This window comes from Peromyscus maniculatus, chromosome 13 (assembly GCF_049852395.1).
Source record: "Peromyscus maniculatus bairdii isolate BWxNUB_F1_BW_parent chromosome 13, HU_Pman_BW_mat_3.1, whole genome shotgun sequence".
Classification (NCBI taxonomy): Eukaryota; Metazoa; Chordata; class Mammalia; order Rodentia; family Cricetidae; genus Peromyscus; species Peromyscus maniculatus.
In genome coordinates, this window is record NC_134864.1 from 60,555,431 (window position 1) to 60,581,605 (window position 26,175).

The 26,175-nt window shown below is 42.6% G+C and overlaps 1 protein-coding gene across 1 annotated transcript in view; it reads left to right on the forward strand.

Annotated features, from left to right (window-relative positions):
• Dnah7 (dynein axonemal heavy chain 7) overlaps positions 1-26,175 on the forward strand; it is a 257,387-nt gene that overhangs the window by 162,047 nt on the left and 69,165 nt on the right. Inside the window, exons 45-48 of the mRNA XM_042259698.2 lie at positions 779-959; positions 4,160-4,345; positions 7,679-7,842; positions 21,516-21,670. Coding sequence (XP_042115632.2) covers positions 779-959; positions 4,160-4,345; positions 7,679-7,842; positions 21,516-21,670 — 686 coding nt within the window. The remainder of the gene's footprint in view (positions 1-778; positions 960-4,159; positions 4,346-7,678; positions 7,843-21,515; positions 21,671-26,175) is intronic.

Sequence of the window (26,175 nt, forward strand, 5' to 3'; positions counted from 1 at the left end):
GCAAAATCGTCCCAGAGTCCTGGAAGGTTGATGTCCTGTCCCATGCTGCTCCTGCTGCCTGGGTCAGTCCACACCATCCAAGCTCACGAGGGAGAGAAGAGAGCGAGGCAAGGTGTACATGCCCCTCAGGTCTTAAGCTAGCCCCAGGGCTACGCCCCAGAAACTGGTACCCCAAAGTCATAGGTGGAACAGATATCCACTTCATGAAACTGTAGATTTGAGGTGGCCAGAGCTGTCAGTTTGTTGTGACGAGTGCTACCAGACTCCTTCACTGTTGTGGCTCCTTGCTTTTCTCTACACTGTCTATTTCTTCATGATTTTCAGCTGCTCCATTGGATTTTGTTATGTATTTACTGTTTCTGTTTGTTTCAATACAGGCCCCACTAAGAGCCCTAGTTGGCCTGTAGCTAGCCTCCAACTTGCTGAGACCCTCCTGCCTTTGTCTGCTGAGTGTGGCACACGCTTGACTCCGACCATCTTTTTCTTGATTCCCAGTACCCTCTTCTTTCTCTTCTTTGTCGCCCTGTCCCTTCCCAGTCACAGTCACACAGAGTCAGCTCCTAATCTGTCATCTTAACCCTCAAGTCTTAGTGATTATTTCTTATACTTTGTATCAGATTTGATTCTCAGATAAAATATGGAGTCTAGAAGTCAGTGTAAATTCTGTATAAAGAAGTGTTTTGAGTCATTGTAAAGAGTACTTGGAAAGTAAATTCATGTTAGAAAGTTCCCTATCATGTTCAGAGGATGTTAATTTTCCAACTTTATTGCTCTGTAGAGTGGCAAAAATTGTAGCTCCCAAAAAGATAAAACTGGCTGCAGCTGAAGGGGAGCTGAAAATTGCTATGGACGGTCTTAGAAAGAAGCAGGCCGCCCTGTATGAGGTCCAGGACAAGCTGGCTAAGCTTCAAGACACGCTTGAGTTGAACAAGCAGAAGAAAGCTGACTTGGAAAACCAGGTATGTGCTAGCAGCTGCAAACCAGAGAGGATCCTCACATTGCAAATGAGGAAGACATTGCTACCAGCGCAAAAACGCGCCAATCTTGTTTTCACGTTTATTCACGGACAGCCCAACTTCTGGTCTTTTTCTATGCCCTGAACCCAGATATCTGGCATGTCTGCACACTTTTCACAGTGACATACTGTTTTTTTTTTCTTTCTTCTGAGACAGGGTTTCTCTGTCTAGCCCTGGCTGCCTTGGAACTCCATCTGTAGATCAGGCTGACTTCAAACTCAGAGATCCTCCTGCCTCTGCCTCCTGAATGCTGGGATTAAAGGTGTATAGCATCAACACCAGCCTACCTTCTTTTTCTCTAAAATCTGCCCTGTAAACTGTAGTTGAACATATATAGGACATTGTGTCAGTCTTTAAGATGTAACCTGTTCCTGAGCATAATTACATTTCTTTCTTTCTTTCTTTCTTTCTTTCTTTCTTTCTTTCTTTCTTTCTTTCTTTCTTTCTTTCTTTCTTTCTTTCTTTCTTTCTTTTTTGTTTTTTGTTTTGTTTTGTTTTGTTTTTGTTTTTGTTTTTTGTTTTTTGAGACAGGGTTTCTCCGTGTTGTTTTGGTGTCTGTCCTGGATCTCACTCTGTAGACCAACCAGGCTGGCCTGGAACTCACAGAGATCCACCTTCCTCTGCCTCCCCAGTGCTGGGATTAAAGGTGTGCACCACCATCGCCCAGCATGATTACATTTTATTTAAATAATATAACCACTAAGAGAGAATATAGTTGCTCACTGGAAACATTGTTCAACTTTGCTGTGTATTTGAAATTTTCAGGTTTTTGTAATAAAAATGTTGGAAAAATATAAACTGAATGTATGCATATGTAAATGTCTGTTGGGGAGGGAAAAAGAAGTCACAGGAAAAAGAAGTCACGGAGTCTTTTCTTTATGGTTTTCCAATGGCAAAATTATTGTAGAATGTGATCTGATTCACTAGGAAGCTAGGAGGGTGGAGGTCCTTTAGAGGAGGAAAATCAAGTAAGAAAGGCTTAACTTTGGAAACATCAAAATTATCGCCCTTTACAAACCTTGTACCTTCTCATACCTATCTGTAGGTGAACCGATATTTTATGTCTGTTAACCTTAAATAATGGTTACCAGTATTGGGAAAATGCATAAGCCAAGTTCTTACTCCAAAATAATGTAAATGTCTCTCTTACTGATCATGGAGTTCTCCATGATAAAATTTCACAGTCTGAATCCCAAAATAAACTTTATTCACCTTCTTTTATGAGTAATGATGTTTGCCTTTCTGAGGTCTGGTCTACCTCATTCAATGTAATCTTCTCTAGGTCCATCCATTTACCTGAAAATTTCAAGATTTCATTTTTCTTTACATCTGAGTAGTATCCATTGTGTATATGTACCACATTTTCCTTATTAATTTCCCTGTTGAAGGACATTTAGATTGTTTCCATTCCCTGACTACTGTAAATAAGCAGCAGTGATCATGACTCAGCAAGCAACCCAGAAAGGCCAGTGCCCCATGCTCTCGCTCATCTGTGCTTCCTCACTCCAAAGCCTCAGATACAAGTGTAGCTACAACCCCTTATCAAAGATGCTTCTTCTTACAGCAAATGGCGACCATCACCAAAGCCACAATTGGACACAATGCAGAGATAAACCAGTTGTGGGCAGCCCAGCCACAAAGGCTGCTTCTACACCGTAACTCCTACATCAGTGGCTCAGGGAACATGAGAGAAGAGTGAGCAGAAAGGCTGTAAGGGCTAGACTACCAGGGAGCCTGCTGTGAAACAGTCTCTCCTAGGAATGGCTGCATAAACAAGGCTGGGCCAGTGGCAATACCAATGGACATGCTAACAAGGAGTGGGTTGTGAGGTCCCACTCCTAGACAAAGAACTGCAAATAGAGAGAGGGAGACTAAGCCTCTCCCGGGGATGAGCCCCCTTCCTGACTGTCCAATTCAGAGTGGTCAGTCTTGAAAACAGGTACACACCAACAAGAAAAAAATGGGCTCAGCAGTTAGGTGTGTGTGCATCCATCCATACATACATATATGTAACAATAATAAAGAAAAGGAGGCTCTCTACTTGAGAGGAGGGGATATGGGAGGAGAGACGGGGAAGTGATGCAATTCTATTACTATTAAAACATTTTTTAAGCCGGGCGGTGGTGGCGCACACCTTTAATCCCAGCACTCGGGAGGCAGAGGCAGGCGGATCTCTGTGAGTTCGAGGCCAGCCTGGTCTACCAAGTGAGTTCCAGGAAAGGCGCAAAGCTATACAGAGAAACCCTGTCTCGAAAAATCAAAAACAAAACAAAACAAAACAAAAACATTTTTTAAGCAAGTAAAATAAATGTGTTGATTTCATTTTAAAAAGAATAGTGACGTTATCACTTGAACATTAAATCACAGTGATTCAGTCCAAGCCCCCTGCTGGAACACTGATCTAGGTTTGAGTGTTCTTCCCTAAGTCTGCCACCTTAGAAATGTCTGCCTCTTTCCCTTTTTATCGTATTGTTTCATTGTGTCAGATAAACCTGGGATGATTGTCCGGTGGAGGAGGCAGGCTCTCAGCCATCGATTGATGCTCCCTTGGAAGCTTAATTGCAGATGTCTGGGAGGAGGACGCCACTTAACTACTTGAAAGATTGTGCTTTGTAAATAAGTGTAAATTGCTAAAGCTCTTAACCTTTAAAAGCAACCTTAAACCAACTAAGTTAATGAGGAGAAAGCTTTATAAAATATTGAAAGTACAGTACTGATGCTGGGACCCCCGGCCCTTATGTGTGCTAGGCAAATACTCTACCAATGTGCTTCATCCTGAGGCTCCCCCATTTTCTCAGCTCATTTTAAAATAGCTATATTTGCAGGAGAATGCTCTCTATTAGTCTCAGTCTCCTGTGTTGAAGGTCATTTCCTTAGAGTTAGCCTATACTATTATATACTAAATACTGTGTAGGAATTCCGAGCACGTTATTGAAGTTATTTACGTGTTTTAGAACACAAGATGTCATGGACTTTCCATATCTCAGGGAGATGCATCATGTTTTTCTTCTTAAAGTGCTTTTTAGAACTTCGGGCTAGTTTATGATTGAGGAAAAAAAAAAATCTCTCGAGTTTGGAACTCTGCAGCATTTTTAGCTTCTTTTACTTGTTGATGTTGATAAAAGCTTACCTTTATTTTTGAGGTTGATCTGTGCAGCAAAAAGCTGGAGCGAGCCGAGCAGCTGATTGGGGGCCTGGGAGGCGAGAAGACCCGCTGGAGCAACTCGGCCCTGGAGCTCGGGCAGCTGTACATCAACCTGACGGGGGATATCCTCATCTCCTCGGGGGTGGTCGCCTACCTCGGGGCCTTTACGTCAAACTACAGACAGGTGAGAAATGCCCTCATGTCTCTCCCTGCCTTCCTCCATCTTTGCAACGTTAACCTTGGGGTTTGTTCATTTGTTGTTGTTATTGATGTTGTGGGGAAACCAGAGAGCATTTTTTTTTCAAGTTTGTTTGACATTAATTTTTGGTTACTGCAAGGAAAAGCAAAATACTTTTAAATTACTTGTACTTACATATTTTAGATATTCTATAAATTGCTTCATAGCCAAAAGATGCTAGATGAAACATTGTTTTAAAATCTAGTTTTAAAGCGACAGACTCTAGTGATGAAATTTTAGTTCCTAACTGAGTGTAAAGGAATCAGGTGTGTGTGTGTGTGTGTGTGTGTGTCAGAGTGCACACCCACTCAAGGGGATGCATGCCTCATCAACTACTCTGCATGGACCTTAATAAGTCATTCTAAAACCATGGCAGAGACTGAAACATTATGGTCTGGAGACAAGACCGCCTTCACTGGGGGCCTATCGTTCCCCTTAATGCCCTTTGGTATTGTGTCCACAGAGCTTCTCTGAGGATTTTCTCCTCAGCACAACTGATTCTTCCTGCCTCCATTACAGTTCCTCTGTTTACTGAACTTTTAAAGACGAACTATTTTAAAGTCCTCACTTGTAGCTTCTAGCTGTAGCCTTTTCGCTTTGGAGGCCTCTGTGTTTACTTTGTATTTGCGATTTTCAGCTCAGCCTGTCCGTCTGTCCATTGTTGGATGAGCTCCTGGGGGGCTGCATTAGTGGCTTGCTCAGCTGGTTAACGTTTAACTTCACTATCTGGTTAGTGACGGATTAGTTTGCTTGACAGTTTTAGACGTGGAAGCTTGTCAAGCTTGAGACAATGAATTCCCTAGAGTCATCAAGCTAGTCAGTGAGAAGGTGGGAACAAGAACCATGGCCACTTGACTCTATCCTTCATCAACTTGGAATGCTGGAAAGATTAACAGGCATTGTGTGGTGTGGCACTTCTAGCTGCCCAAGCTGAAGATGAATATTCAGTGTGGGGGTCAATGAGGTGCCCAGGAGTATGTTTTGAACCAACAGAGATGGGTGTGAATGCCTGATAATCTTTCCAGCATTCCAAGTAGGTGTCTCCCTACAAAGGGCTGAAATGTTCATTGCAAATGGAGAGGACCAAAGAGCAAAATTGTGTCTCCCAACTGCAGGCTTCACTGTTTTCAACTCCGGGACAGCCTCTGCTTTTTCATGTGTAGTCTGATGAGCTCTGAGCTCATTGATTTCCCCTTTTAGGCTCTAGCTCTCCTGGAGGAAAGTGGACAACTTTTTAGAGGTCCTCGAATTACCCAGGTTTCCCAGGGAAACCTCTTGTTATCTCCACAGACTTATCCAGATACATAATCCCCAGGAAGTACACGAAATCTAGCTAATCCCATCCCACTTACTGTATCACCAACCGTTGCGCCAACCTGCTGCAACTCTTCCCAGTGACACCTCCTGTCATACGCACAGCTGTAAGAGAACTCTGCTTTTCATTCATCCGAGTATCTTTGTGTTATATTCTGATATCCAAAGCAACAATAATCACACATAACATCCCACAATTAAGAAACAGAAGCCTGGCTTTAATGAAGTGATAAAAAAAATTAGCGTTCTTGGTAGATGAATACCTTGAAATTATGTACTACTGGTAGGATGCAATGAAGAAAATAATGTCATCTGTAATTTTATCACAAACAGATGTTTGGGACTTTCTAAATAATACTAACAACTTAAGGTCATGAAGTCACCACTCATCCACTACCATGGCCTTTACGAGTAAAACTAGGAGAATGTTGATACAAGCTATTCCGTCAGAACCGCAGGGAGAGGGTAGTTACAACCAAGCCCCTCCCAGCACCACCTGTACCCACACAGGGCATCCTCATTAGCCCAAAACAGGTGCCAGCATCACGGACATTCACTCTCCTACCTTGTGGACACCCTCCTTTGGTCTTTCTATTTTCTTCCTAGTCATGTCGTCTACTGTTTCTGAAGCTTTTTGTCTGTCACCTGACTTGAACATTAGTATGGATGTTAGTACTGAGCACTCTCCTGGTTCCTGGACATCATAAGAGACCATGCCTCTTATAGACAGTCATAGTGTAGCCTGACCCTTTTTATAACCCAATAGCCTTTAGGTGGTCCATCCTACAGAGCACATGAGAACCAGAAACAAATGTTTTCTCTGTCCCCTACTCATTCTGCAGGTTTAGGGGCTTGTATTATAATAATATAGTATTTTTTCTGAGTATTTATAATTTAAATAAACTATGTAAACTGTATGGAGAATGTGATGGTTAGTTATATAATTGTCAACTTGACACAATCTGCAATCACAAAGGGAGTGTCACTTGGGGTTCTCCACATCGGGGTGGTCCATGAGCATGCCTGTTAGGGATTTTCTTAATTGCATTAGTTGAGGTGAGAGGATCCACCCTGACGTGGGCGGCACTGTTTCATGAGGCAGGCTCTGGAGAAGAGAGAGCTGAGCACTCGAGGCATACATACGGTCAACCTCACTCTGCTCTTGACTGTGGGCGTGACTAGATACTTTAAGTTCCTGCCACCTCTCCCCTGAGTTGATTTTTGTCAAGTTATTTCATCATAGCAACAGAAATGAAACTAAACCATAGAATGTCAACTACTTTGTAAATTTAAACTTTAGAATAATACACAGTAACTGTTCATTCTAATACAAAAACTCCAACTTTGCCATGTGGTCTATCTAGGCTTTATCTCACCATTGATTACATTTAATTTTCATTCCTTAATTATAATTTTATTTGAGAAAGGTTTGATACATGTCTTAGTTAGGGTTTCTATTGCTGTGAAGAGACACCATGACCACAGCAACTCTTACAAAGGAAAACATTTAATTGGGGTTGGCTTACAGTTTCAGAGGTTTAGTCCGTTATCACCATGGTGGGAAGCATGATGGCATGCAGGCAGACATGGTGCTGGAGAAGGAGTTGAGAGTTCTGCAACTTGATCCACACGCAACAGGAAGTGAACTGTGTACCACACTGGGTGTAGCTTGAACATATGAGACCACAAAGCCTACCCCCACAGTGACACGCTTCCTCCAATAAGGTGGAAACCTACTCCAAAAAGGCCACACCTCCTAATAGCACCATTACCTATAGGCCAAACATTCAAACACATGAGTTTATGGGGGCCATACCTATTCACCACAATACACAAATCATTTTTGATGTAGAGCTTCAACAGTAGTTGATTTACTCAGTAAATAGTGATTGAGGAGTTTAGATATTATTCCTTTGATAACTGCCCACCAACTCATGTCTATATTTTTCTGTGAATTTTTTAAAGAACCAAACCAAGGAGTGGTCCCAGTCATGCAAAGAAAGAGACATCCCTTGCTCAGATGATTATTCTCTTATGGGTACTCTGGGAGAAGCTGTTACAATTCGAGCCTGGAATATTGCTGGATTACCCTCTGACTCATTTTCCATCGATAATGGAATCATTATAATGTAAGGAAAAAATCTTTTCTTACAAATCATCTTTAATATCTAATTAGTAGACATATTTATTTGCAAACCTTTTTTAACAATTTTAGCTAGTAAATATTCACAGTATTGAAATGTTTGCTAATTAACTGTTTTAATTATTTTCTGTTAATATTATAATAAAGAGCAAAGTTTTTATCTCCATAAAACATAAGTCCTGTTATAAAAGGCTAATATATACACAGTGGTGGGTCTTTGATGTTAATTATCCTCATTGTTCCAAAAGTCTGTCCTTGTCCCTATTGTGGGACAAATTTGAGAGTTTTCAGGACAGATGTTTAAGTCATCAAATTAAAACATTGGACACACATCTTGTTTACTTGCACAATGCCTCCTTTTGTCTCCCAAAGACGCTTGCTTGGTGATGATAATCCTGAATATTGGGTACTTACTAAGAACCTAAGCCCATATATTACTTTAGCTGAGTAAGGCATTGATTATTTAGGAAAGTTTATACAATTTGGACAAGTTAGAATACAATTAACTTTGGGAGCTATTAACACTTAAAAGTCTTTGACTTTCAAAAGTCAATGATAGGGATGAGTGTAATTGGATTGTATCTGGACATTTATTGGATTAAAGTGAGTATTATTTAACTGCTTGGTAAGTAGACCAAACCCATAGCTAACTTTTTTTTTTTTTTGAGAGGCAGACTTTGATTTTCAGTAGAGAGAAACATACTTATTTCAGTAGCTATAATCACTGAGAATGGCCACTCTTTCTCACCTTATGTGTTTGGAGATGAAAACAGCAGAACTCTCTGAAATGTACCACTGTTAGATGACCTGGACCAGTAGGTCATTCATTCTTCAGTGAAAGGTTCCAAGGGGAAGATGACCCGGGCTGAGAGGAAGGAGATGATAGGAAGGTTTGGGATCAGGAAAGCTTACACAAGCCGACTGCTCATGTAAGCAAGTTTATTAGGAAATAAAGCATCTTCTTCACAGTGTTCCTGAAGGGAAAAATGGGACAGCATCAGCCAAAAGCATCACACAGCGGTGTGAAGTCAGCGGCAAGCTAACCAAGCAGGCTGCCCACAGGAAACCCCGGGTCTCTCAAGTGCAGCCCAGACCTAGCACACAGTGGCCTTGTGACTGGTAACCACAGCCTCTTGGGGTGCACAGAGTTGGGTTCTCAGAATCTAAAGCCAGAGATCCCCCCCAAGGTCTGGCCCCGGGCCATTACTGGCTCGGCCAAGCTATGTTCCTTTTCAGACAAGGAACTAAGGATGTCCCTTCTGGAAGGCCTCAGGGAAGGCCCAGACGACCAGCCTCACCCTCAACAGTTAAATCTTCAGGTTCTGTGTCCTCCTGTGACTGCTGCTGTGGATATGCATTATCAGGATAAGAAAGAAATCTGCGGTTTTTCAACCACCCGAAGAACATTAAATAAGAATCCTCTTTATACAACAACCGAAGGACAAACCGTCCAAGTCAGAAACAGTGACTGCTGACAAATTCAGGTTCCACTGCAAACAATTGACTTTGAACACTTATAAATTCAAGAATGGTGGGGGACCAGTGGGTACTGACTTGCTGCTGAGGATGACAACTCGAATTGATCCCAAGGACCCTCAAGGCCGAAGGAGAAAACAGACTCCTACAGGTTGTCCTCTGACCTCCACCAACACATACATACACCTGTACAAATGAATAAGTAAACATTTAAGATAGTAGCAGAAGGAATTTTAGTGGAAAAAGTGAAAAGGAAGACTGAAGAGAAACACTTTTTTTTTTTTGGGTCAAAAAATACTGCAACATAATGGTGGTGATGTAAGCAAGTAAATAGAAAGCTTCTTCACTCTTATTTCAACATTTTCATCCGAAAAGTGGAGCCATTTGAACTAAAATATGTTGCATAACACCTTCCACAATAAATGCTTTCATGCATTATTCTAAAAAGAAAGAATACTTTTCCATCTACCTTCAAGTACATATCCTTTGAAATTTTATTCATCTAATATTTTGAGGAAGCCCTAATTAAAAGAAAAATACAAGGTGAATTCACATTCTCCTGACCTTGAATGAAGAAGATGTCACATGAAGAGCATTGCTTGATGGGACAAAAGTTGGATACGGCTATTAACTGGGTACAGAGCAATATTCACTTTTTTGTACTTACAGAGACTCACTCAGAAGTTCACAAAAAAGGGGAAGCAGGCCGGGCATGGTGGTGCATGCCTTTAATTCCAGCACTTGGGAGGCAGAGGCAGGCCCTGTGAGTTCAAGGCCAGCCTGGTCTACAAGTGAGTTAAAAAAAAAAAAAAAAAAAAAAAAGAGGGCAGGGGAGGGAGTGTTATCCCAGCATAGATTATTTAAAGCATTGTCTTTTTTCCATCAATTTTGTCTTTGTATCTTTGTATACATGTGGTTCTGCTGCTGGATTTGTTTTTTTTTGTTTGTTTGTTTTTTGTTTTTTGTTTTTTTTTTTTTTGAGACAGGGTTTCCCTGTGTGGCCTTGGCTCCTGTCCTGGATCTCCCTCTGTAGACCAGGCTGGCCTCGAACTCACAGAGATCCGCCTGGCTCTGCCCCCCAAGTGCTGGGATTAAAGGCGTGTGCCACCGCTGCCCAGTTGCTGCTGGATTCTTTATACCCTGAGCTATAGGCCTGTCATGATGCAAGTACTGTATCATCTTGATTCTGGAAACTTTGGGTCGGCTTGAGTCATCTTCTGTTCTCCTTTAAAAAAATCATTTTGTCTAGTTGTTAACTCAATATAAATTTTAGAATAAAATGTAAATATCTAAAAAAATATCCTCTTAGACTTTTATTGGGGCTACATTGATAGTCCTGACAATATTGACAGACTGACAAGTTATTAAGTCTTCTAACTGATGAATGTAGTATATTTCTCCACCTGTTTTAACAGGTCTTCAAGTACTCTGCCGTTCTATGTCTGCACAGTATTTAATTTTTGTTTGCTCTTGTAAATGGCATTAATTTTTTTGTTTGGTTGTTGGCTGCTAGTATTAGGAATTCCTCTATTCCAGAAAAGATTATTTGCATATTGACTTTGTACCCTGCAACTTTGAAAACTCGTTTGGTCTTTTATGTCGGTTTATTAGGCTATTGTATACTGGCAATCATGCTGTCTGCCCAGTGACACTTTAATTTCTTTCTAATCTGTGTGCCCTTCGCCTCTTCCCCTTGGCTTATTGCACTGTCAATGGCTTCCACTATAATGCTGCAAACGGATAATTAAATTGAACACTGTTGTCCGCGAGGTCTACGGGGATGCAAACACATTGAGCGTCACAAAGTCGTTTCAGCTGCAGGCCGTTTTATGGCTGCTGTTGCATTGATTTCATTGGGTAGAAGAAAATCGCTTTCAGTCTGTGTCCTGGCCAGTTTGGTGTTGACTTGATACAAGCTGGAGTCCTCAGAGAGGAAGGACCATCAGTTGAGAAAAGGCCCCCATAGGATCCAGCTGTAGACATTTTCTTCATTAGTGATGGGGGCGGACCAGCCAGCCCATTGTGGGTGGGGCCGCCCCTGGCAGGTGGTCCTGGGTTCTATAAGGAAGCCTAGCTAGCCATGAGAAGTATCGAGGACTATGGGGTCCAGCCCCTCGATAGTCCCCTCCCAGGGTCCAGGAAGAATCTACAACCAGCTGATAATTAATCTTTGATGAAAAGAAATGAATCTATGTACACAAAACTCCTTAGTCCATATACTTTATTATTCTGTGACAGTTATAAGCTTATATTCTGCTCTCATGTTTAGGTCATCTTTAGCCTGATTTCTCTCTACACTTGTCTGCAATCCCCTCTAGGTTCTATCTTAATTCCTTCTTCTAGTTCTGCCCCTTCTAGGTTCTCATCCATCTTGTTCCTTCCCATATCATCTCCTCTCCTGTCTCCTTCTCTCTCATCTGGCTCTTCCTCATCTTCCATCTCGTTCCTCTAGTACTCTCCTGTAGCCCTTCAATCTACTTCTTCCCCATCTCAGTTTGTTCCTCTCAAGTTCTTACCCATCTAGTTCTTCCATTCTCTTCCCTCTTCTCTCTGTCCTCTACTTTACAGTTATATATCTCCCCAAAATCACAATCCTCCCCTCCACCCAGGACACTCCGCCTGAACTTCCTCAGGCAGTGATTGTCCACTATCAGGATCAAATGGAGGGTTGATAAGAATTACAAAGAGGGGCACTAGTTGTTAATTACCATTTGTGACCCAAAGGGGAAGTGACTAATGAATTAACTAAAGGCTAAATATGGGTAATATCTAAGAAGAGGGATCTTACGTGCACAACTATAATCTTAAATGTGTTTGGTAAAAGATGTTAAAAATATATAAGTTGCTAGGTCAATGGGAGAAAATAAAACTGTCTTCTTTTTTCCTGTGGCTCCTATCTGTCCAAGCTGTCTGCTGTTTTTCTGCAGGGTGGGGGAAAGTGTGCTCAGTCTCTAGGCAACCTGTGTACAGCTAGATGCCTCTGGTGATAGTTAAAGGGAGATCTGGAACTGGAGGTAAGGTTTGGGAAAGGAGGAAGTTAAGTTTAATTAGCACATCCACCAGGCCTTCTCAAACAGGTAGCCTGGATGCTTAAGTCTGTTCTTAGAGAGTACAGGGGTATCTCTGATAAGGTACTTTCCTCCATCCGGTGATGGACCTGGCCGGATGCTACCAATAGTGATAATTACAGGGAGGCTTGAACTGGGAGTTCTGGCTGAGCATAGCTGTCAGCACAGAAGGTTCTCTAAATATTCCTAGAAGTGGTTAAGTAAGGAATTAAAGGTCTATAAAGTTGGTAAGGCTGTAAGAAAGGAGGGGCCTGAGCTAAATTGTGTAAAGCTATTACTTAATGTCTACCTGACCTAGGCGGTGTCCATTGTGGAATTTACCTTAAGTCAGGAGACTCGCCTGTGGGTTGTTATCACTGTTAATCCTTGGAAATTGGATGACCACCTGGGTGATGTCTCCTTTAGTCCTTGAAAGTGGCTAGGGGCGATATCTGATTCCAGAGAAAGCCTTTCCTGAGGCTGTTCTCCAAATGCCTGGAATGTGTATGTCTAGAGAGTAATCAGTCCACACTGTTAGCCCTTCTTAGGGAAAAGTCAATTGGGAAAACTATGAAGGCACACTTGATTTTCATAACAGAAGACAGCTGATATATAACAAGCCAAGTAACACCAAAAACTCCTTGGGATTTGGCTTCCTCTGGAGGAATTCCCTGATTCCTCCAGGTAGTGACTTTGCCATAACCAGCTGAGTTCTTATGATATTCCTGCGGCCCACAGCAGAGAAGCAAGGCAGTAAGAAGCACTCCTCACTCCTCCACGGCCTCTGCATCAGCTCCTGCCTCCAGGTTCCTGCCCTGTGTGAGTTCCTGTCCTGACTTCCCTCAGTGATGGGCTGTTCCCTGGAAGTGTAAGTGACGTAAACCCTTTCCTCCCCAAGTGGATTCTGGCTGTGGTCTTTCATCACCGCAGTAGAAACCTTAACCAAGACAGAGACTGTTAGCAGGATACAGGGCTATTGCTGTGACAGACCTGACCATGTGTTTGGGAGAGACTTTGAACTTCAGGCTAGAAGCGCCATTGGATGATCAAAGCTCGGTGAGCTATTCTGTGGGAACCTGGAAGATAAGAGTGTCGAGAGAAATGCAGATGATGGAGGCCTGGTTTGTGAAGTTTCAGAGGGAAGCCAAAACTATCAGGGTTATTAGTGTTGAATTAGGGATCTGTGGTTCTGGTCAGCTGGGACCGAAGAGTCAGCACCCCCGATGTAAAACTTTTGCTTTCCTGGGATAATTGATGCTGGTTAGCTAGGACTGAGTAAATAGGGGTAATTTAAGAACACACCAACATTACGGAGGTTAAATCCAGGAAGTGTTTCCCAAGGATCAGCACCTCGAAACTGTGATCCAGTGGTGGCCAAAGTCATACCTCATGCTGGTAGCAGAACCTGGTAGTGTGAGAGCCACCCAGGTGGTATTGGTTTTGACGGCATGAAGGGATTATGGAGAGCAGCTGAGGCTTGGCATCATGTAGAAGGGCTGGAGTCCATAGAGAGAGCCCAGCGGAGGCTATTGGTGAATGTGCGGCCCAGGTGCAGTAGAAGACCCAGCATTTTGGAGTTGTCAGTACTGTGGGAGAATCTTCAAGAACAGCAGCAGACATGGAGTGAGCTGAGCAAGCCTGAGCCTAGGAGACAGCTGCATATGGCGGAGCCAGAAGTGACTACAGCCCTTTAGAGGATTGCGAGGGAATCCCAGCCACTGTTCAGATTGTGATTTTGCCCAGGCTCTTTCCTCTTGAGGGAACAAGTTATTTGATTTATTTTGGCTTTATAGGAGCCCATAGTTGAGGCTTGGAACTTTTAATGATGTTTTAGATTTTTAAAGAGACTTTGAATTTTTAAAGAGACTGAATTTTAAAGAGTTTGAATTAATAAAAACTGAGACTTTAAGTTTGTGGTATGTTTTATGCTATGAGATTTATAAATATGTGATCTTGGGGACGAATCAAAAAGGAAAGGTTGTGGCTTCACAGTGATGTGTCTGTGTGTCAAGTTGGTAAGGGGTCAGTTGTGCTGGCTAGTTTTATGTGAACTTGACAGGTGCTAGAGCCATCTGAGTGGAGGGACCCTCAACTGAGGAAATGCCTCCATAAGATCCAGCTGTATGCAAGTCTGTAAGGCAGTTTCTTAATTAGTGATGTGGGAGGACCCAGCCCATTGTGGGTGGTGCCACCCCGGGATAGTGGTCCTGGCTACTATTAAAAAAAAAAAAAATGGCTGAGCAAACCATAAGGAGCAAACCAGTGAGCTGCAATCCTCCACGGCACCGCATCAGCTCCTGCCTTCAGGCTCCTGCCCGGCTTGAGTTCCTGTCCTGACTTCCCTAAGTGACAGGCTGTTACTGAAAGTGTAAGTGACATAAACCCTTTCCTCCCCAAGTTGCTTTTCATCATGGTCTTTCATCACAGCAATAGAAACTCTAATTAAGACAGTTTGTAATGGACTTTTGGAATTAATGGATGTTAACTCTGCCAATCTCTCATCTTCTGACTATTGAGATGATCTTATAGTTTGTTTGGGACTTTTTTTTAGGGCGGAGGGGTTCTTTTGTGTGTATGTGGTGTGCGTGCCTGTGAATTTGATGTGTGTGTGCAATGTGTGTGTATGAACTCATGTACAGAGGCCAGTGTTCTTACTGAACCTGGAGCTCACTGATTCAACTGGACTGGCTGCAGAGTGAGCTCCAGGAGTCCTCCCATCTCCACTGGTCCAGCTGAGAATAAGACATCCGCCACTGCCCTGCCTTTTATGTGAGTACAGGGCCTCACTCTTGCTCAGTAAGCTCTTTACACTGAGCTGTCTCCCCAGCCTGCGCTTACAGTTCTTGATGTTTAGTTGACTCCTACAGAGAATAGGATTAGTTGGTTAGTTGGTTCTTAGTTTGGTTTTGTTGTTGTTTTTTGAGTGTTGATCTAGCTTTGCACTCCCCGGATAAGTTTTACCTTGCTGTGATTTATTTTCCTCTACATATATATCTGGATTAAAATTGCTGATATTGTACCAACAGTTCTCCATTTATGTTCATGAGGGCCATTGGTTTGGGGGCCATATTAAACTGGGCTTATTATAGGAGTTGGGAAGATTTCTCCTCCATATTTTGGAGTAGAATATGCAGAATTCTTCCCTCAAATATTTGGTAGAGATGACCCCAGAAATTACCTGGAATTTTCTGTTAAAATGTTTTATATATGAACTCAATTTTTTAAGGTTCTGTTTATTTCAGGTTACCAGTATCTTAATTATGAGTTTGAATAGCTTTTTATCTTTCAAGAAATTAGTTTGTCTAAATTGTTTTTTGGGTGTGGGTGGTTTTAGTATTAACTTCCTGTCATCCTGATGTGTGGAGAGTCTGTTATGATAATCTCTCTACTTGTCATGATTTTTATATTGTCTTTTTCCTCTTTAGTCTGTTAGATTTGGAGACATTTTGTCAATCCTATCTAGTAGCAAAGGTTCACTTTATTTCATTGATTTTGTTCTTCATTTCTTCATTCCTCTACTTGTTCTAGGCCTAAACTGCTTTTCTTTTTCTGGCTTCCTAACGTGGAAGCTGAGGTTATTTTATAGTTTTTCTCATCTGTGAATTTAATCCTATAAATATCTCATTTTGCTTTAGCTACATAGCACAAATTTTGACTCACTGTATTAATTTTCCTTTCTTCTCACTGCTGGGTTTGAACCCAGGGCTTCAGACACAATACATACTCTAACCACGGAGCAACACTTCAATCCTAAAGTTTTACTTTCTCCTTTCCTTTAAATTATTCTATCATTTTTTTTATTAAGACTTCCTCCTCTTTCATTAATGTTTATAAATGTTTGTGAGAGCTGGTCGAGTCAGTTCAGCAGCTCAGCCTGGTGGTAGGGGTCTCGGGCCCAGTCCTGTGTTCTCCGTCTGAGGTCCGGACTTAATCCCCCTTCTCTCTTTCAGAAGGAGGGTGACACCCTCTTTGATCCATTACAGGAAGAACAGGGTCTGCGGTCTCTTGCCTGCTTTCCTTAGCTTTAGTGCTGGTGTAGCTGTTAAGCTTGACATGTCACGGGCGAGGCGGAGGATCTTGCTCACCCATTGTCTTGCTCTGCCCCTTAGACTGTGTATTTTTATGGAATTTGACAATCTTTTCTCATGTGTTTGGTTTCCTATTGTGGTTATTGGCATGGCTGACTATAAGTCTATCGTCTGGACTGAACTAGGTGAGAATACTAGAAAGCCTTCTGGGTACCCCTGCCGCCCAACTTAACTCAGTCTCCAGTTTGGAAACGCAACTAGATTGAAGTGCACATGAAACCATAAAAATAATAAAATGCATACATCTGCCATTTTTTTTATCTTTATGCCTGTTGGTTTGTTCCTTTTTCTCCTATTTTTAAATCATCTGAATAATTTTTCAGCATTCTTTTTTATTCATGTACTGACTTTTCACCATAGTACTTTGCAGTTTTTAGCAAATATTTTCACAATCTCAAGTTAATGTTATAGGAGCTCAATTAAAATGCAGAATCTTTACAATCATGTAGGTCCCTTGACCCTTCTTGATCATGGCATATGGTAATAGTGTAGCAGTCATGTGTGTGGTGTCCACACAGGATGGCTATTTCTCTGTGTCAGTCGGCTTAGTTACGGGGTGCCCGTATTAAGGGTCATTTGCAGAATGTGTCTGTGACAATGTCTCTGGACGACACTGACACTGACCTGCTGGAGTAGGTGAAGGAAGCTGTCCTTGCTGATGCGCGCTGGGGCACAGCCAATGCCTGGAGAGCCCCGTCAGAATAAACGTCAGAGGAAGAAGGAAGCCCTCCATCTTGCTTCTCGCCTGCCTGAGCTGCGAGAAGAGCTCCTTTGGCTTCCGGCCCTCAGCTTGGGACTCACTTTGCTCCATGGGCCTTCAGGCTTGGAGAGGGCTGTGCCAGCAGCTCTCCTGGATTAACAGATTGCGGACAGCAGATGCTCACGTGTCAGCCTCCATCTTCCTGCCAGCCCTTTCCTGACAGCCAATAAATCAATAGCTGAACCCTATTAGTTTGGTTTATCTAATAGCACATCCGTTGCACACACAAAGCCCTCACCGGTGGTCATAACGCTTTTGCCTCAATATTTGTGCACAGTTTAGGACACACAGGCACTTCATTATTAATCTGTTTATTTCTGAAATTCCAAGTTTTCTTGTATCACTTCCTGTCAAGGTGGAAGCCTTTTAGCATTGTTTAAAACAAGGCTGGTAGGGAGCAAAAATGAATTTTTTTGTATTTTACCTTTAGTCCCAAAGGACAGTTTTGCTGTATGTAGACCTCTGGGTTGAGAACTGTGTTTTATTTGGTAGTTTGGTGATGGTGGCAGGGACTGAACCCGAGCCTGGAATGTGTTAAGTACCCTGCCCTTATCTCTACCTCACACCTTCTGCGATTATTCTATCACTTTTATATGGGGGGCAGCGTCTCCCTGAGTTATCCAGGCTAGCCTCGAACTTACTCAGTGATCCAGGTAGACCTTGAACTTGCCCTCCCCTTTGCCTCCTGAGTAGCTGTGGTTATGGGGCTGGGCCACCAAATCTGGCCGTCAAGTTCTTTCCTTTACCTGCAGTCCACTGTGGTGGCTCCTTTGGAATAGTGGCCACACCTAACATTCTTCAAAACCATTCCCTGAGAGTCAGGGTTCCTGCAGACTGATTAGGCTGGGTCACAAGGTGTTTGCTTTTCATCTCCTTGGGGTTTACGTGAGTCTGTGACCCTTTGTGTTTCTCGGCATCAGGGGAGGGTTCAGCTGTAGCATTTTCAAATATGTTTTCTGCGCTGGTCTCTTGCCCAGCAGGAGCCGCGTGCAAAAGCTGCTCCTTGCAGAGTTGTCTAACGAGTCTCCCAGGTACTGTCTTCTCCTGGTCTTGTTTGTTGTTTCCGTTGTTCAGCGTTGCCCATTTTGTGCTCAGTTGTCTGGGGATGCGCTGATAGGTCCATCCTCTGCTTTTTACCATTGAGCCCTGGAATATTTATTATTTCAGACATTGTTTTTCAGTTCTGAAATTTGTTTTTATTCATTTTACCTTTTTTACCTCAATGATGAGATGTCTTTTCTCCATTTGCTTAAAACATAGTCACCCCCACCTCCCAAAGAATAATTGTAATATCTGCTCTGGAGTTGTTTTTATTTCTGGTTGTTTCAGTGTCTTTTTTTTTCTTCCTTGAGAAGCAAATGTATTCTGGTTCTTTGCGTAATAAGTAACCTTCTCTAGAACTTTTGAATGTGAAATCCTGTGTCCTGGTAAAATCCTGCGGGCAGGACTGAGTTTGGTTGTACCAATCAGACGAGTCAGTTAATATCTGTCTTCCAGTTTCAGTGCTTTCCCATGTGTGCTCAGACATGAAAGGATTTGACATGCTTGGTGGGTCTGTTCCTCAGCACACACTATCCAGAGGCTGGTGTGGGCCTTAGATGCACGTCGTCGTTCTAAGCCTTTGTTAGAGTAAGCAGCAGATGGAACTTGTACCTGTCCCGCCCCACCAAGCCCCGCCCTGTCCTGCCCCACCAAGCCCCGCCCCGCCCCACCAAGCCCCGCCCCGCCCCACCAAGCCCCGCCCCGCCCTACCCCGCCAAGCCCCGCCCTGCCCCACCCCGCCAAGCCCCGCACCACAAAAGCCCCGCCCCTGCTCCCCATGCTTGCTGGCTCATACGTTGGCATTTTCTCATTTCTCCACTTTGAAGAGTTTCCGGCGTCTGCTACAGAGTGACTCTGTTAATCCAGAAAGTAAAAGGAAAGGGACACTCACCGCCTCCGTATTGACCATTCCTAAATTTTTTCTCACTGTTTCTTTTATTCACTTCTTAGAATCCGAAAGTGGTTGAATTTTGTATTTTGGAGATTTTTGGGGAGGGCGGGTGCAGGGAAAATCAATTGAGGATGCAGGGTACCATGGGCTTATTTTGGTGAGCATCAGAAGTCCTTCACTCTGATTTTGAAATGCTGTTCAGTGAACCAGTGTTTTCTACACAGAGATAACCATGTAGAAAATTTAAATTTTTGAATGATGTAATTTCTATAATGTTTGTCAAATATTTTTGCTATTTTAAATCAATGCTATTAAATATAATTATATTGAAAATATATTAAATATCAGAGGAAAAAGAAGAATCAGCATGTACCCTTCCCTCAAAGGACTATACAATTTATTTGGGTGATGTAGTCTAGAAATGATGGAATTGCCCTAATAGAATATTGCCATTCTGTGAAAGCACCGTACATGTAATGAGGATGAATTGCTAAAGAGATTCTGAGCGAAGAGATCAAGAAAGGCTTTGTGGACTACAGAGCTTCTGAGCTGACCTTGAAGCGTGAGTAGAAGTTGGATATGAAAAGATGGGGAAGAGCAATCTTTTGGACAAAGAAACAGCATGGACCTGGACATCAAGGCTAAAAGAACGTGGATGTGATAGAATGGCAGGCCAGCTGCTTAGCCTCTTTGGAGACGTCTAAATGCCATTTAACACATATTTCTCTAGACTTAAACATATTTCTAAAATGTGACACGGTGAAAACCTTTACAAGTCTATAATATTATTTCTTTATAATGTACTTTCACATCCCTTCATTCTCTGTTGCATTTTTATTACTTCCATCTAAATTACAATACTAATCTTTGGGGTTTTTTTTTCCCTACATATTGTTAATGCTAAGGACTAGAAGACCCCACCCCCAAATTTTCATATGTTGAAGCCATAGTCCACAATGAGGCTTTGAGGTTAAGTGAGGCCATTAGGGAAGATTCCTGTTCCAATAAGGTTCGTGTCCCAGCAAGGACAGAGGCAGCATCGGCTGCATTTGAGGACAGCAATGACATTGGCCATGTACAAGGCCAGGAGAAAGGTGTCTGGAGAAACCAGCTCTGGGACCCGCAGTTGGAGCCTCTGGACCGTGAGAAGCTGCCTACGTAAGCTGTGCAGTCTGCAGGATTTGGTTACGGTGCCCAAGCAGGCTAATACATGATACGGTGTCAAAGAGTGAGGCTGTCTTTCTTACCGCCTGAGCTACACGTCTTGTATCATTCTGTAACTTACGTGCTAACAATCGAACTGCCTTCAAATTCAGGAGAAAAATTATCCAATGGCGGTCTACATGTTATCGTAAGAGTGAGGTAGATGGCATCCCTGCTCTCTTCCTATTTCTTCCCCCTCATTCCTTCTTCGTTCATTGGCAGTGTTTCTGGCCAGGGTTATTAAAATGCTAAGTGCTGCTTACACATCACACAAGGCAGGAAGCTGCATGGCTGCATCTCTCAAGAAGGCGGCTGATGCCGGCTGACACTTTTATGTCTAGGATTGGGAACCAAATTGAGTCCTGATGGCTTCTGCTCTTGGCCTTGACCCTTGTGAGTGGGAATACACCAGTAGGTGTGAGCTCACCCAGGTGCGAACTCTTTCCTTCAGAGAACTCATTTCTGTACATAGAAAGCTCACAATCACAAGGCACGTGTGCAACGAGCTACATAGATGCCATTAAATACACAAGGGTTGGAAATAAGGCTGGGCCTGTGGTTGTAGTAACACTGCGGTGTTCATAACTGTTAGGCAGTTGGATGATGGAAAGCTATGCTGTTCATTTTTTTCCTTAGATCATTCTATCTTTGCTGAAGAGAGAGAGGGGGCACACACATATACACACACACATACACACACACAGAGAGAGAGAGAGAGAGAGAGAGAGAGAGAGAGAGAGAGAGAGAGAGAGAGAGAGAGAGACTATAAATGGATCAATTTTTTTTTCTTTCTCTTGTCCAAATGTCAACACGTAGAAACACACAGAAGCTAAGGAAGTGAAGTAACTTGCCCAGGCCACAGGATTAATTAATATCAAGGCCTAGTTGGGGAAGTGGGGTTTTGTAGCATATTTTGCAAGAGCAGCAAATATTATTAAGCAGGTAATTTAAGGTTTAGAGACTGTCGTATTCCAGGAGTGAAAGGATGTGTGTTAACTTGTGGAATGGCCTTTGTAGTTTTTCTACCGTGTGCTCAGACTGAATGTGCCGGCTTCAAGGAAAAGAAGGAAAACATTACTAACAACAGATAAACCTACAGTCAGAAACTAGTCCTGGCTTGACCAAATGATCTCCCCTCTCTCCTGTCTTCAGGAATGCGAGAAGGTGGCCTCTGATGATCGACCCCCAGGGCCAGGCTAACAAGTGGATCAAGAACATGGAGAAAGCCAATAGTCTCCAGCTCATTAAGCTGAGTGACCCCGACTACGTCAGGACGCTGGAAAACTGCATCCAGTTCGGGACTCCTGGTATGTAGGATGTCTCACGGGTGCGTGCACATGTGGAAATGCCCAGATAGGGCACAACCAGCACACACCTGTGACTGGTTTTTGAAAACATCTGTGTCAGGCTTGACACAGCGATGACTTTGCTGATCCCATTATTTATTGATAATCAAATGAGAACGTGAGGACACCCCCCCCCCAGATAATCATCCTCTGGAAGGCAAGGAGGTTTCTTTTGTTACAAAGTACATTTGTGGCGCTGCTTTCTAATTTAGATGTTTTAATTTTTGTCTGCCATTTGCTTTTCTTCAGTTTTCATTATTAATCTCCTGCAGTTAAAAAGCCCGTTTGATATTGATAATGCCAATCATATTTTAATACAACAGTAGTTCCACTTTCTGTTTCTTCTTGAATTCTGGTACAAAAGGGGCGGGGAAATGGAGTGGATTCTGTATGCCTCGTTAGTATCTGACATTCACAATGGAGAGACTAGGAAAATGACAAGAACTGTTTTTAATCAAGGTCTTATGCGGCTGTCACACTTGCCAAAACAAAACCCAGCATGCTTGTGATGTGAGCTAATTGGGGTCCTATTCCAAATCTGTGTAATTTATCAAATTTAGCCAAATAAATACAAGCACTCAGGAAGCCGTAGCGTATGTAGCTCCAGGAGAAGTTCGTCAGGTCCCTCTTGCTATGAGAGCTGTAAGAGTCATAATAAGTATGCTAGCAGTCCTACAGCATCCATGTGCCCGTGTTAATAATATGCCTGCTTTCGAGTTTTAATTATAATTTTAGTATAAGCATGAAATAAAAAAATCTAAATCTATTTATAAGACTTTGTATCTATGGAATGGAGCACAGACATGCACACACATGGTATCTCATTCCATTGCTATTCTTGAATTTTAAAATATTTTAAATTGACACAAAATTGTACACTTTTATGATGTATCATGAAATGTTTATATGCACACATTCTGTCAAATCATGGAAAACATATTTATAATCCTCAAACATTTATTATTTCCATATGGTAAAATTTCAAATTCCCTTCTAACATTTTAGGAAAGTGTACAGTGCATTATCTATAGTTACCCTACTATGAAATAGAGTAACTTATGTACAGTACATTATCTATAGTGACCCTGCTATGAAATAGAGTAACCTGTATCTATGGTATTGCAGGTGATATAGGAGCTACTCAACAAGGGAGACATAATCCCTATCAAATATTTTGCTCGAGTGATGTCAGAATCATTCAGGATTACTGTGATAAAAACAGAAGTTGAGTGTCCCTCACGTAAGGACCAATGTCCTGTTCTGGGTAGGGCCTTTGGTTCTGGATTCAGAGTATCTGCCTTTGCCATTCAGCGTTTGGTTCAATAACTCAGTTTCCTCACTGCTATGTAGTGGGGGAGAAATTACTGACTTACTGTTTATTGTATAGTTAGTGTCTGTTGACTGCTCAGTTCGCAGGGTTTTGTTGGTGGTGTAGCTTGTATAGGTTTTTTTCAGTTCTGAGGATCACACCTGGGGCTTTGAAAAGACTCAGCATATGCTTTTCTGTGGTGGCTTTGAGCATGTGATAAGTGGTTTACTTGTAATATCTTAAAGTATAATGAGAAAGCCATGGGTGACACTCTGTGAATTCCGAAACACCAGGGAGGGTTTCTAGAAGGAATCATCACCTTAAATGCTTTAAGCAATTAAAATTACTTAATACGGATATTAAAATATTTGGAATGATAAAAGACAAGTGATGGAGTGTCTACCACCTGCTTGGCATTCTTCACATTTCTCTGACCTCAGCCATGTATTTTGATGTTTAATTCCATGATTATAGAGCAGAACAGGTAATAGAAGTGAACTATCCCGTGTTTTAAAAAAATTCTGCATCCAAATTATGGGAGAGAAAGCTACTTTGTGTGTCTTTAACACGACATCGTGACTGATAGGAAACAGGAGAGCAGAGAACCGTAGGTCACGGCGCACAGGATGGAGGTGAGCAGCTCTGCACAAACCCTCAGATAGGTTTCTGTACACTGCGCCTGGGGTTTCAGTGTGTTTGTGTGTACACTGCGCCTGGGGTTTCAGTGTGTGTGTGTGTACACTGCGCCTGGGATTTCAGTGTGTGTGTGTACACTGCGCCTGGGATTTCAGTGTGTGTGTGTACACTGCGCCTGGGATTCCAGTGTGTTTGTGTGTACGCTGTGCCCTGGGATTTCAGTGTGTGTGTGTACACTGCGCCTGGGATTTCAGTGTGTGTGTGTGTACGCTGTGCCCTGGGATTTCAGTGTGTGTGTGTACACTGCGCCTGGGATTTCAGTGTGTTTGTGTGTACACTGCGCCTGAGATTTCAGTGTGTGTGTGTGTACGCTGCGCCTGGGATTTCAGTGTGTGTGTGTGTACGCTGTGCCCTGGGATTTCAGTGTGTGTGTGTGTGTACGCTGTGCCCTGGGATTTCAGTGTGTTTGTGTGTACACTGCGCCTGGGATTTCAATGTGTTTGTGTGTACACTGTGCACTAGGATTTCAATGTGTTTGTGTGTACACTGCGCCTGGGATTTCAGTGTGTTTGTGTGTACGCTGTGCCCTGGGATTTCAGTGTGTTTGTGTGTATGCTGTGCACTAGGATTTCAATGTGTGTGTGTGTACGCTGTGCCCTGGGATTTCAATGTGTTTGTGTGTACACTGTGCACTAGGATTTCAATGTGTTTGTGTGTACGCTGTGCACTAGGATTTAAATGTGTTTGTGTGTACGCTGTGCACTAGGATTTGAATGTGTTTGTGTGTACACTGTACCTGGGATTTAAATGTTTTTGTGTGTACACTGTGCCTGCGATTTCAATGTGTTTGTGTGTACGCTGTGCCCTAGGATTTAAATGTGTTTGTGTGTACACTGTGCACTAGGATTTAAATGTGTTTGTGTGTATGCTGTGCACTAGGATTTGAATGTGTTTGTGTGTACACTGTGCACTAGGATTTAAATGTGTTTGTGTGTACACTGTGCACTAGGATTTGAATGTGTTTTTGTGTACGCTGTGCACTGAGATTTAAATGTGTTTCTCACTTGGAGTTTCATCCACAAAACTCACTTCATTTTATTGAGAAGGCAGATAAGTACTAGAGAAGGCTCAATGGTTTAGCCAGGAGTGGATGTCCCAGGAAGGCGTGCTAGGAAGATCTCCCAGGTCTTCTGCCTCTGGGCTAATTTTTTTTTAAACACATCTTCTAATATTAAACATCAGAAAGAAGTGAAAAGTTTCAATTCTCATAGAAAGGTGGCAAGCTCTATTTATATAGTCAACCATCAAGTAAAAGTTTGAAAACCTAAGTGGTGAAAGCTCCTTCCATCTGAGAAGTTATCTTTAGACACTGGCCTGTTCAGGGACTATGGCTTTAGATCTCTTCTTCACAGGCAGCCTGGGTGGAAAGGCAGAGGGCTTTGCCAACTTCAGCCACCTGCCTCCGCTTCAACAGGAGCCATGTGCCCCGATTCTTTTTTTGTACTGAGTTTTTTTTTTTAAATCCTCTTTGGAGGAAAATAAAGATTCTGTTATTTTAAAAGGTTGACAACCAATGATCTTGAAAGTCAAGGTGCATCTGCACCTATATTTACTGTCTCAACCAATAAAGTATGAATAGTATATTGGTCATATAAACATTGCGGAGGAAGAACTCCATGGATGTGAAGATCTTCTGAAACTCTGTGTCATACCTGGGCCGCCTTTATTTCTCTTGTCTTGACTGCCAGCATTTGCTCATCATTCCTCATTGCGTCCAGGCTGCCAAACTACCTTGTAGTTCTTTGCTTATTTATTCATCCCACCAGTAGACATCTTTTTTGTAACTGCCACATACCAGGCATTGTGGTGGGCGCTACAGAGCGGCATGAACGGGACAGAGCCGGTCTTGTGCTTGCATGCAGATAACAGAAATGGCTGGTGAAGTGAGAACTGGAAAATGGAGGTGTGAGCACAGGCAGGAAGTCCTTAAAATAATGTGACACGGTTTTCCCGTCTCCCCAATCCTCTTCTATCCATCCAGCAGATTCTTTTAAGTTGTCTCTTTTCAGACACAATGTAAATAGCTTGCCATGGTTGGGAAGTGTTCCCTGAGGCTCCTGTGTCAAAAGGTTGTTCCTCAGGTTGTGGTGCTGTTGAGAATATAACTTACCAATGATTAATCCATTCAAGGGTTCATAGCTTAACAAGCTATCCTGAGAAGGGGGCTGGTGGTGGGAAGTTGGTAGTGTGCCTTTGAAGAGTGCATTTTGTTTTTGACCCCTTCCTGACCCTCTTTCTGCTGTCTGGTTGCCATGAGGTGAGCAACTTTCCAATGCCACATGCTCCCGCTGTGATGTTCTACTTTTCCACAGACACCCAGTGAAGGGAACAAGTGACCATGGACTGAAGTCCCTGAAACCATCAACCAAAATTTCCTGCTCTATGTCTCTAGGTGTTCCTGTCACAGTAGTAATAGGCTGACTATCACGCACAGGTGTTCCAGGTGTTCATGTCACAGTAG